The sequence below is a fragment of the Octopus bimaculoides genome, chromosome 18, assembly GCF_001194135.2.
Source record: "Octopus bimaculoides isolate UCB-OBI-ISO-001 chromosome 18, ASM119413v2, whole genome shotgun sequence".
Lineage (NCBI taxonomy): Eukaryota > Metazoa > Mollusca > Cephalopoda > Octopoda > Octopodidae > Octopus > Octopus bimaculoides.
The window spans coordinates 22778060-22792007 of NC_068998.1; the positions used below are offsets into that span (position 1 = coordinate 22778060).

A 13948-nucleotide genomic window follows, 5' to 3' on the forward strand; every position below is an offset into this window, starting at 1 on the left:
ATATATATATATATATATATAGGAATGGGTGTATGTGTTTAATTACTTAGAAAAACAATGCGACCACGTGATTTATAAGAAGTAATAGAAGTCGATGGGTTGTTGTATCGTCTTTTGTTTTCATATTGTAGGGTTATAGACATAATAATTTGGTATGCGGCAGGAATTTTAGGGCTCAGCCATAAATCTTGATTTCAATAATATGTCAATGTTTATGACACACTATCCAATTTTATATGGCTGACTATCAGCGCAAATGTAGAAACATTACTCACATTGTGTGAAATTACATCCCGTGCTGCAAAACATTTCATCCCATCCACGCTAGAAATTGCGGAAATATCTTTGAGGCAGCAGTTGAGATATATCATTAGATGACAGAATTAAATATGTTCCTTGAATACAAACTTACAAAAATACACAAACACCATCTTCCACATAAAAATCTAACTAGCACACATGTATATTAGGGGACTGATTCTGATTTTTACAAAGGTTGTGTGACTGTTACATATTTTCTTACGTGACTCACCAACATTTTTCTGGTGAGTTGCTAGAACTAATCCGATTATGGACTGTCATTAGTAAATTTATATGGAACAGCGAAGACAATTTTAAATAAATTGTAGCCTAGTGCATTCTTTAAAGACTGGATGTTTAGAAGTCCTAAAATCACACAGTTTCATACGCTCCCATTTAACTGATTACCAATGTGTAATACTTATGATATGGACATGTGGATAGGCCAAAGAAAGTTGATAACAAAGGTATTCATACACCTAGAATGCATTTAAGGATACAACACCAATCTGTTTTCAAACAAGTACCATTGTATTGCATATATTTAGCTTCTGAATGACAACCTAACGCAATGAATCTGTAATTGAAGTTTGCCAATTTCAACTAGTCATTTTAAATCATTTTAAAATTAAAATTTGGCAGTAGCTGGCAGATTTTGTGACGGAACTAGACATTGAATTTTAGACAGTGGTGTGTTGTCTCTTCTTTGTAATGTATCTGGGTTTAAATATCCTTTATCTTTTACTTTCATTTAATTAGTTGATTTATTGTAAAAGGCTAATTTAATTTCTAGTCATAAATCAATAACTATTTCAACAGTAGTCAGATATTTTTAGATGTGGCGTGTCCATTTTCATTGACTGTATTATCTATTCATAAATGTGTTAAAACTCAGGTAAGAATGAAAATATTAGAGATATAGAAAATAGTATCACATACTTTGGTTATGTTTTAGATATCCAGATTAAAGAAGTTGTTTCCCTTTTCCCCCCAGAACAACTGAACTATTTCTAGTAACTGTCAATTATAGCACTCCACATATGCAGACATTATGATAAATAAATGTAGTTATAAATGTAAAACTAGACATCTTAGTCAGAACGTGAGACAATGCTGCTTAAACAAAACTAATATCGGACATACTTAACGATACTATTTAAAATCGATGAATTCGCCTTATAATTAGTGCAGTTATATATTCTAACGTATAACTCAACATTGTTCATAAATAGAATTTATAGGTATCGTTTATAACATCTATGTGTTTTCCTATGTCACAGGCTCTATGTATAAAAGACTGCAAAAAATACACAGTTCTGTAGAGATATGAGTGAAGTATTTTATTCCAGAGCTATCGGAATAAATGAGAAGACTATACGCTAAATTTCCTGGTTAGCATTCATGTAGGGTGTCAGAGGAGAATCAACTTCGTTATTTTAACTTCAAGGAGATTGGCCATTTTATTTACACTACAAACGTAACTGTGGTTGGTGTTATGAATTAAATATCCATTAAATGCTAGTAAATAAATAACTACTTTGATTTTTATTATAGGTAAATACTGCTAAGAGTGGAACAACGATTTGGATGAATCTGCTAGCAAATTATTTCACAGTTTCACGTGATATCACTAGCGATTATTATGATGTATATCTTAGCTAGTATTTACACAGAGTCCATTGCTTTACATTGTATACTATCATGTCACGCTGCTGGTCAAAATCATGCGTGACTGTTAGGCATATTTCAACTCTCATGTGTAGATTCATTTCCTTAATGTCGTTTGAACATCATTTATTCTGACAGTTTAAAGTTTCTGAATGTATATTTATGGTTTTCTAAAAAGCATAAATCAATTACCTCAACAGTTAACTACAAGACGAAAATGAGTTTACTAGATTTCAAAAAGTATAAATGTAGCTCACCAGACTGAAAAATGTATGGAATTGTGCTAACAATATTTGTAGGTCATATATGATATTGATTGATAAGTAAAATAAATGAGTGTTCTAGTTTATAACGAAAAAGAGATGTATTTGAAAAGAATCTATAACATATACCAAATATCAGTGTTTAGATTTTGTATAGAGATCGTAATACCGTATGTGAAGTTAAATTATTACAGCTATAGAAAAAATATGTACTAATTTTCAGAACATCAAAACTGAAAATTGTCTACCTGAGTTACTAAATAGTTTTCAATATCAGTGATGTGAAATTCTGAGCCAATAAAGTCCAAGTTACATTTTGATGTACAAATGCATTAAAAAATTCCCAAATATAAGAAGTTCATATGTGATTTCACATAAACTTGAAAATAAGGAACCATTCATGTGACATAATACTCTACATATTTTCATCTAATGCAATATGAAAATTACTTCTTATTTCCTAACATAGCAGTTTCTTCTTCATTAAAATGGTCAGTTCAGCTCTAGTTAAAATAATGTAAACACTTATATTTCATGATCTTCAGAGGTATATTCCGATATATTTATATCTGATGGTTCCATTAAAGAGATAATTATTTTACATTATTTGAATGAAGTAAAATTCATTTTCTGTTGTATTTATATATTACTGGACCACCCTTGGCTTGTTGAGTCACCTGGAAAATCTGAATTTTTCAGCAACAATATTTTGTTTCGGTTTCCTTTTTCTTTTCCAGGCTATTTCGCATGCTTTCAAGGAATGTGACACCCACCGAAACCACGTGTAAAAGCCTCCTTTACCCAGAAGGAGAAAGGTTTGGCTGCTATTTCTTGCTTGCCCTGCCACCACGTAAAAAGTATTTCGGGTCCTTTATAGCAAATAGCTGTTGCATGTAACAGGGTGCGCTACAAATAGCAGCCACACCTTTGGAGCTGAGATACGTTGAATGCACTCCAAAAAATATTTGTAATAATATTCCGCTGGGGCGATATTTCGTTTTGACTCTCAGAAGAGTCATCCGTGAAAGAGAGGATAAAGTGAAAGATGTATGAACATGTATATGAAATGGACGCGTGCATGTGTGTGTGAGAGAGAGAAAGAGAGAGTGAGAGATTCACTTACACATACATGAGAACACACACGTTCATTCACTGTCTCTCTATCTTGCATACACATGCAAGCGTACGTACAAAGCAGATGTACTCTTATGCATAGATGTATGTACGTATACATGACAACACACCCCTTCACTCACTCTCTCTTTCTCTCCCTCTCTCTCTTTCACATACACACATCTATTTCATATACATATATATATATATATTTCACAGTCTCTTCTCTTACCTTTAAAACAAAAGTAAATAAATATTTTTTTCCGAAAATTAAAGATCTGAGAGTCGAAACGAAAGATCTCCATTCCTTTGAAAATAATTAACAAAAAACTTTAAAATATTGTATGTTTAAAGAAAGCTAAAATATAAACATTTACTGCACAAACAATTTACAGTTTTGAAATCACTTTCAGTTAAAAATATTTCTAAATGATTAAAATATTGTGTACGTCAAAAAGATGACTTTCTTCTTCTTAGAGATCGCGAACATTATGTGTGTGTATATGTCACAGATATCGGACGTGTGTTTGTGTTGATTTACACGGCATGGCATTCATTATATATGTGTGTAATCTGTATGTGCGTATGCGTGTTAACGTCAATAAAGCCACGTTTGTTTTTTGCCAAGAAACACAAATTATGCTTAATTGTTTTCATTAATAAATAGAGGTTCAAATATCACAAAGACTTTGACTGCACTGCCGAAAGTAAGTCTGGACAGAGATGTGCAAAAATAATTCAGATAAAATATACAATTTCTGAGATAATTCGTGTACATAGAAACATCTTGTAGTGCTTTAGTATTATTAAGATATGTATATAAGACAAAATACAGAAATAAACACAAGGAGGCATAAGCGATAAGTTCACCACCACGCTAAAATTGATCACTACTTTCTAAATAATGTTTCCAACGTCTTGCTACCTTGTTCGAAGACCCCTTCTTCGTAAGGGAGAATTTAACATCTTTCCAATGTATGGCTGCTTGTAAGAGACGCACCCTTCTAATGAAAAAAGTTTGTTTTAGTAATAATTAGTATCTTATTGAAACGTACATTTGATTGCTCGCCATGAATAAATATAAAGCTATAACTATGTACAAGACGGTATACTAAACTTTCAATGAAATGGAACTGACAGAACTAATCATAGTGAAATACGAAAAAAATATGCTATTCCGCATGCTTAGAAAATAATGATTGCAATATACAAGAAAGAAATATTGAATAATGCAAGAAAGTTACTATGAAGCAGGAGTTTAACTATTTGGAGAAGTCATTGTAATTTCGGAGAGGAAAGGGTATTCTGGTGTTGGGAATGAAACTTAGCTGCTTGACAGAATATTTCTATTCAAAAGCTTGTTCGTTTCCACGATTCAAATGAAGTTAGTGGGACAACATCACATAACCGTTAATGCATATGACAAACAAAAAGGCTGGTTTGCGCGCCCCCACACAGTTATATATACGTTTGTATATACATATTACAGATTAATGAGGAGTTCTAAAGAGAGCTGAACAGGATAAGGACTTCAGCGAAATTTTTTTGCTCTAAACTACTTACACTCGAACCAGTAATTTTTTATATATTTACCTCGTTCTAATGTGATGTTTTATATATTCACCTCGTTCGTACTACAGTGCATTGGAAGGTCGTGAAGTTGCACGAGAGACAAAATACGTTGCACGTCGCAAATGCTTCTGTCACAAAAATCGGTTGAACGCAGATGTCCTCTCAAATTCACTTTCATTCAACCTTGACCGGATAGAGGGCAAACAATTCTTATCTCATTCTGAAATTGCCTTACAAACTGAAGTAATATTCTTTAAGAGATTGAAGGCAGATTTTCCCTCAAGAAACGTCGATTCCTTCAGTATGACGAAGACCATAACATGGGACATAGATTCTTTCACTTTTGTTGCTAATTCTTATATTCATCTCTCTTAACAGAAAGATCCAAGGATCTAGTGTATGAAGTCGGTAACATTCGAGGAGTCCGTAGTAGGTACAAAAAGCAAATTTCACTGGTGTAAAAGGCTGTAGGTTTTTCCTATATCGAAATACGATACGCAGAAGAATGTTTATTTGTATTTCACCGTTAGCATCTAGTGTTGCTATGAATATGAATAAAAACTCAGATTGAGGGAACAGAGCCGGAAAACCCACACTACATAGGTGCCCTTGCTAGCAGAACCTCGGAAGTAACTATTACTCAACGAAGGGAACTCCACTTGCTACTCATCAGGCAGAAGGTCTTTGTGAATATTAAGCTGTGGTCATTTACGATAAACTGCTTGCCTCACAAATAGCATTTTATATAGATGTACAGTATCAAAGGAAGAATCGAATTATGTATATAATGCCACCCGCAAAATCAAGGGAGGAGTTGGTAACCATTCGGATAGCTTTAAATCTCAAGCGAGAACAGCTCTTCCTTATCTGTGCTCATTCAGTACCTAAGATAAAACTGAGTGCTATAAAATTGAAAATAGTCCATCGTTAGCCATACCAAACCGTGTAACGGTTATCACAACAAATGCCATTTTCCCTCACATTGTTCCTCTCTTCACTTGCAAATCCACCTTATCTCTTCCTTTTCTTCTCATTCCTGACAATTTTACTTCTAAATAATCCTTTTCTTTCTCTTTTTAATTTTCTTTAACCCTTAGTCTATCACTAATTGGTATATCACTAATTACCAAATGGATCTAATAGACCCAATATTTTTCTTTTAATTAAATTTTATTCAAACTACCACTATTTATTAGCTACATTATATATACTATCTGGTGAATGAAGAATTACAGTTTCTCACAAATTTTAATTAAAAAAATACGGTTTACAGAATATATTATATTTTTTTAAAAACTACTACAATACAGGATAATAGCTCTTCATGGCAGTGAATGCAGACAACATTGGAATGTTCATGGCAAACATGGATATTACAATTCTTACATGTAGTACGAGTTTTCTTGTCTTTATGGGGGCCACACAAACATCATTATCCATTTTTCATTGACTGAGGAATCTTAATTGTGGTTGAATATTTTTTTTCTTTTGGGTTGAGAAATGTTAGCGGAACTAGAAGATTGTTTGTCATGATCTTGTTTAGCATTAACTCCAGCAAGTTCCTTTCCTAACTGAATTAGGCACTGTCTTTTATTCTTGAAACTTTGCAAGTGAAGCTGTTTAGCAACAATGAAATCATTGAAGTTATGTTGTAAAATATAACCATAAGCCACCTTCGAGTCATTCTTGTGAAAATGTATGTCCCTACCATCTTATCTAGAGTATCTACTCCTCTGTTTTGTGGTAACATAATGACTTCTGGTTTCTTTGCAGCACTTTTTGAATCAATTGAAGGCTGAGAGTGCATTATAGTCGTAAGTGTGAGAACATAATTTTTCTTGGGACAATAAAATATGATTATAGAATCCTTTTGAAATCCAAATATTGTGCTGTTCATTTCTCTTTTTTTCCATTAGTGAAATCACTTGGAAGTTCAACTCTGTTCTTTCTAATAGTTCCAACTAAAGTAGTTTTCTTGCTAAGCAGCTTTTGAGCGAATCCTAGATTTGTAAAAACGTTATCACAAGTTCTATTGCGACCTGTATTTTCAAGTTCTTTTACTAGTTCTTCAACAACTCTTGAACCTTGATATGTCTCTCTCCATTTTACTGGGTTTTTTCCAGTGGAGACTTGAATTTTCCAGGCATAAGATATTTCACAGTCGCCTATTGCCCAAATTGTAATTCCACATTTCCCTGGTTTTGAAGGAATATATACCAGGAACGGGTAGCGCCCTCTGCATGAACTTGGAACATATCCATCTTGCAAATTCTGATTCCACATTTCAAACACTTCTCTCGTGGGCTCCAATTTATCATCGCTTCTCTTTTTTCTTCTTGCAACAAGCATCATCAAAACGCAATACTTGTAAAATCTGTGGAAATCTTCCCCGCCTCATAATTTTGTTGAATATTGAACTACCATCTGCTTGACTCCATAGCTGTGTAACATATTCATATTTTGATTTATAAACGCCTATAAGAACAATCAGTCCAATAAATTTCTTTATTTCAAAGTGATCAATTTCCTTCCATTTATGTTTGTAAACTGCTTGACCTTCAGCATTTGTCCATTTACGAATTACTTCAAAGAGATTTTGGCGCGTAAATATAGTAAAACAGGTTTCAATGCTATCACAAAACCTTTTAGCAAAACGGGATGGTCCACATTCTTGGTGAAGAGTATTGCATGATGACGTTCTTACTGCTGTTTAAGTAAGAGGATTAGAATGCCAAACTTCCTGTCTGTCTCTAGATACATATTGCTCATTCATAATAGGGTAGCTACCAGATAATTGTTTTTGAGTATCTTCATCATCTGATGACGCAGAACCTAAACTCTCCAGCATGCAATCACTTTCACCATCATCTTCAGAGCAATAGAAGGAATCACTACTATCTTCTTCCCATTCTTCATTTAATTCCAATAACCTTTTTTCTATATTTAATCTTCACTCAAATTTTCACGTCGAGGCATATTTGAGTGAAGATTAAATACCGAACTCTAGGAAACTTGATAGCAGACTAAAGGCAGATATTGGTCTCTCACATATCTATACTCTCCTGAAAGATGATGCAATATATTGTAAGAATTGCCTCATCACATAGAAATATTGCAACACCCTGTAATCTAGCAAATTGAAGGTGATGCAATAGCACACGAATTTACAGGAATATTTTCATAATTTTCCCTATTTTATCTAAAATTCAGCAAATAAATTGAATACAATGACACAAGTGGATTCAAATTGAATACAATTTTACCTATTTTATATCTGATAAATATCTAGGAAAATAATATTTGATACTGGCTTTATTCTGTTTAGAATGACAAGAGTATTGTCTGAATTTAATTCGAGGGTCCAATGTACCCATACGATAATTAATGAATAAAGTGAAATTTCCTATTTGACAAATAAAAGACAATCAAGAAAAAATATGAGTCACGAGAAATCAGCAGAATCAAATAATATAAACAGTAGGGAAAAGCAACTGAAAAGGCTGAAGGACAAATGTATATAATTGGGCGTGACAATATATGTAACCTGCTTCATTTCCTCAGTTTTTATTCATATACATACGTACATACATACACGCACGCACTCTCTCTCTCTCTCTCTCTCTCTCTCTCTCTCTCTCTCTCTCTCTCTCACACACACACACACACACACACATATTTATATATACATGTCTGTGTTAGTGCGGTGTGTGTGTGTGCGCATTAATATATATACATATATTGTATTGAAATATGTGAATATGTATTTCTCTCATTAGGCATAAACGTTATTTCAGAATAACTTCCTGCAACTTTTATTTTGCTCAATGATTACCGTTACTTATCAATTTATTATTATTATGATTTATTTTCATGGTAACAATTAACCTAGTGAATTGCGAATGTCTGAAACAATAATTATCTCTATAACTATAGTTATTGAAACATTAGTTACAAGACCGCCACGTTGACAAATAAGATGCTCTTCAAATGACTTGTATGTCGAAGTGATTACGTCTTGGAATAATTACATTTTAACAATAGATTCTTCTGAGAGACTAGTATACTTTTAGAAATTATATAATACATTTATTTCTTTATGGTCACTAGAATTACTAGAAATAGATAATGAATGTAAAATCACGCTTATTTAATCTAAACATAGTTAGCTTCAATGACGTGATGCTGACAGCCGAAGCCTTTAATGAAGAAGTTGACAGTTATATGTGTGTACTCAGATACACACCTTAATAACCAGTAATGTTTCATAAATTTGGATGAATTTTGAAAATGTACTGTCATTAATTTTCATGATATACCATAACGTAATATAATAATAATAATAATAATAATTAAATATCAATTTCTTTGTAAACTATGTTTTTGTATCAGTGTTGTGGATACGTATATTTATTGTTTGTTATAGTGTCGGTACTAATAGTGGTATTAGAGAAATGGTAGTGCAGTTGCTTAGCGGTGATCGTGCCTGCTGCACCACCGCCTGACCTTCTGCACCACCGCCTGACCTTCTGCACCACCGCCTGACCTTCAGCACTACCGCCTGACCTTCTGCACCACCACCTGACCTTATGCACCACCGCCTGACCTTCAGCACCACCGCCTGACCTTCTGCACCACCGCCTGACCTGCCTTGAAATATTTTCACAGCATACTTTTAATTTCTCATGTTTCCGTTTTTCTACTCTTCATATGTCATAAAAACCGAAAGAAAAGTAAGATAGTTTTTTAGGACATCATGAAATTGTTCTGCTTCCGTTGTTGCTTTAATTAGTTGTATGTACCCTTTTACAATAGAGTTTGCGTGATTAGTGGTAGATGTGATACTTGTATTGTAATTGGTGTTGCTATTACAATTACGTTCTTCTTTGATAGTCTATGATAATGCGGATAGCGTTGTCCAAGTTGTAGGTGCTGACAAGGTTGCTGTTATTTTTGCTGATTTTGTGCATAATTTTACTAGTGATATCTCTGTTGTTCAGGTATCTCTTGGTACGAGATATTGCTAATGTTATCGTTGTGTGAAGAGAATCGACAGTAGTTGTTTCTTCCGGACTGTTTTCTTCAGGAGTAACACATGTTCTAACTGCATTACCCTTCAAATCACGAACATGCGTATGCTCTTGGTATGCTGAATAACCCGGGAATATATTTGTGACTAAGTTGATTCGTTCTGATCCGAATCTCTGTTCCTGTACCCGTGCAATAGCCTACTAGCGCCTTCTTGGGTTGCTTGCACTTTGCTTTTGATAATTTTCTTTTTACTAAGGACTGCATTGTGAAGTGAGAAATAACAATTTTTGGTGGGAATATTGGATGCATTTCATTTACCCACTTGGTGACGGAAGTAGAAAAGTATGAGGACCAGTTTCGCATTTTCAGCACTAGATAGAGTGGTTTATGTTTTGTTTCATAGGAAACGTTACGTTCACAGCGCCGAAAATATTCTCTCTAGCTACACTTAACATTGCTCATTTAATGTTTTGTTTTCTTTAAGATTGTTTCGCTAGGCTCACACTTCTCTCTGATAACTTAAATATTTCAGAAGACTGATCTATCATGGCAACGTGCAACACATTCTATTCTTGTATAAAAACTTATATATCTGTATTCTCAACGGCGACTGAACCGGTGTCAATGAGTGTGTTATATGTAGAACTGATATGAGTAGTTTCTATTACAAAAAATGTGGTGCTGCTTTTGACAGTATTGGTAGTACTATATTTACTATTGCTATACACCTAATGTTACTGTAGTAGCTGATAACTTAGCATCGGTTGTTGTGGTGGTGGTCATGTTATAGGTGATATTCTTTTTCTTGATATTCTTTTTCTTAACTTCGCTTTGTCATCGAGTTGCATTTTCCATTGCTACTGTTATCGTAATTGCATTTCCGTAATGTTCAGTAGTGGTGATATTTTTAACAGATTATTGTTGTTTTTATTTGACACGTTTTCCCCCCTTCGTCATACTACCTATCTGTAGTATGCTGGTTGGTTTGCTTGAACTCTTCAAAAGTTAAACTCCCGAATGGGAAATATTTGGTACTTTAACAGAGTGGAATGTATATTTGCTGAAGCACACTCTTATCTCTTCACTGCCTTAGACCCACCTTCAGTTGACCAGGTATGAAAAACCACGTCACCTAATAAAATGATGTGTATACAAAACATTCGGGAATATTGTCCTATTTGTCAATGAGTATTACATCCAGATATTTCTTGAGAAAGAGGGAGTCAAAGATGAGTTGTTTTGGAAACTGCAGTAAAAGTAATTTCGTTTTAGCAGTTACCTTATTCCCACTTGCAGGGCATTATTTCCTTCATGACATATTAGATCTTGCCCATCAAACTTAAGCTTTTCGTAGTAGGGAGATTAACTCGTCTCTCAATTTATATTTTAATTGATGTAGTAATGCTCGAGCATTCTACCAGCACCTCAGGACATATCTCGGATAGGTGAAATTGTATGTACTGCCATGAGAGTACATTTTATCACGATGACCCAGTTGGCGCTGCCATGCTTGAGATTTCTGGGTATTATCCAAGGACCCCTGCTCGAAAATAGTCCGAAAAGATAAAACAGTGGCTTTTCAATGACACCCAGGATTCCCTCAGAGAACGTTTGTTCATTTACTCGCCATTAATCATCTATAGCACGCTATGCTTAACTATCTCCACATTGACAACTAGAATAAGACAGAACACAAAACACTCAGTGCTAACGTCCTGCGTCGATATCTGATGCAGTTCGTCAAACAAACCGTAACCACATTTGCTCACCATCAATGAAATTTTGGATATGACGTAGCCCTAGAAAATGTCTACGCGTCATTAGCAACGGCGTTTAACTACTTCCATACATCAGTTGTTTGAAGCAATTGTGCCGCCTGACTCTTCATAAACAATGGAGGATCAATGGTCCATTTTTGTCAGCCATGATGAAGAACAAGCATCAACACCCAAACGCTTACAAACATCCTACGTATACAGTAGTAGAATAATTTAGGGCAGCGCGTACAAACGGGGAAAACGAAGACTCGCTTGACAGAATAGTCGTATAATATTCAACGATTTTGCTATTTCATCGTTTACTCTGATCACCTGAAAAATTTTACTACATATTGTAGCAATCTTTCTGAAGACGGACCTTAAATATCGTGCAATCGGGGCAGCCGCCAAATACTGACAGTGTTACAAGCTTTTTTATTGATAAGCACCCCAACAATATCAGGTAATTGGTTGACCCTGTTCATGATATATCGCGTGAAATGGATGTTGAAGTCAATAGATCTTTTGCTATAGCATACGGGTGTGCCATCACATACCAAAATATTGACGACAAACATTAACCTCTAATCTCAGATCTCGTAAAAATATTTCTACTCTACGTTAACAGAACTAGAGGCGTGAATGTGTTAAAGTTAAACCTCCGGTTTGTGGACACCTCATTTTACCAAAACAACCACATCTCTTCTTGAAGGAACGCGCATTTTCCTGTTCTGCTGCCAGCTAATGATACAATTTGTTGAGCAGATATTCCGACTCCGGTGAATTCTACCATTCAACCCAGGTGACAGACGCAGAGAGAATAAGCTTCACATATTTCGTCAGCTGTTATTGCTTTTCGATGAACTTTTTAACAACCAAGAGCCATCGCAAGATATGCATGTTAGGGAAGAATTTGGCAGCCTCTGTCTTTGCAAAACATTTGTTTCGGTAAATAAGTTATTTAAATTAAAAAAATTATAACAAGATTTGAGAATTCTTCAGGAGTCAAAGTGGAAATTACTTACAAACCAGATGCTACTACTACTACTACTACTACTACTACTACTACTACTACTACTACTACTACTGCTGCTGCTGCTGCTGTTGCTGCTGCTGCTGCTGCTGCTGCTACTGCTGTTGTTGTTGTTGTTGCTGCCGCTACCACCATAAATGTTCCTCTGTAAATGTTCTTGCAAGCAGCCCAATTGACCCACGGATAGTTAAAACGGAAGGGCAAGAAGTTTGACGGATGTAATCCTTTTAAAGAAGGGATAGTTTGGACGTGGCAGATGAAAAAGATGAAGAAAGTGCTGATTATTGTTGGAGCATTGGGGACAGTATCAACATTTATAGAGGTGCCTTAGGTATAATAATAAAAAATATTCAGACACATACATAACAAAAATACCAGGACTTACAAATATATATAACATACAGAAAATTGCACTACTGGGTACTGCACACATCCTACGCAAAACACTTTCAATACAGTAACCTTAAGAGCATCACAGTAAACCACAGCACATACCCAAGGCAGACAGAGCTGCGCTCGGTAGTGATGTGAAAGCACGTTATAAAAATAAAACTACTGAATAATAATGATAATAATATTAACAATAATAATAATAATAATAATTATAGAGCTGGGACCTATATACACTGGAATCTATGCCAACACTATGGAAGAACAACAGAAAAGATATGGTATAAACACACGCAAGAAAAGGTCACAGAAAACGAGAAAGCAACCATACTCTGGGATATGCCAATACACACAGATAGAGAAATTAAGGCAAATAGACCAGATATAGTTATCAAAGATTGAAGAAAAAAAACGCTTTCTAATTGATGTATCAATACCAGCAGATGACAACGTTTCCCTAAAAGAAATGGAAAAACTTTCAAAATACAAAGACCTGGAAATAGAGATAACTCGAATGTGGAATCTAAAAACAGAAACAATTCCTATCATAGTAGGTGCCTTAGGTATAATAAAAAAAATATTCAGACAAATACACAACAAAAACACCAGGGCCTACAAATATATATAACATACAGAAAATTGCACTACTGGGTACTGCACACATTCTACGCAAAACACTTTCAATACAGTAAACATAAGAGCACCACAGCAAACCACAGCACAGACCCAAGGCGCACAGAGCTGCGCTCGGTAGTGAAGTGAAAGCACGTTATAAAAATAAAACTACTGAACAATAATAGTAATAATAGTAAAAAAAAAAATAA

At 34.6% G+C, this 13948-nt stretch overlaps 1 protein-coding gene across 1 annotated transcript; it reads right to left on the reverse strand.

Annotated features, from left to right (window-relative positions):
- Positions 1–6809: 6809 nt before the first annotated feature.
- On the reverse strand, positions 6810–7199 carry LOC106867382 (uncharacterized). The gene has a single exon (XM_014912238.1). The coding sequence runs from the start codon at positions 7197–7199 to the stop codon at positions 6810–6812; it is 390 nt and encodes a 129-aa protein (XP_014767724.1).
- Between the last annotated feature and the right edge of the window lie 6749 nt (positions 7200–13948).

Bases quoted from the DNA above. Each gene is read 5' to 3' on its own strand.
- LOC106867382 (XM_014912238.1), bottom strand. From the start codon at position 7,199: ATGTGGAATCAGAATTTGCAAGATGGATATGTTCCAAGTTCATGCAGA.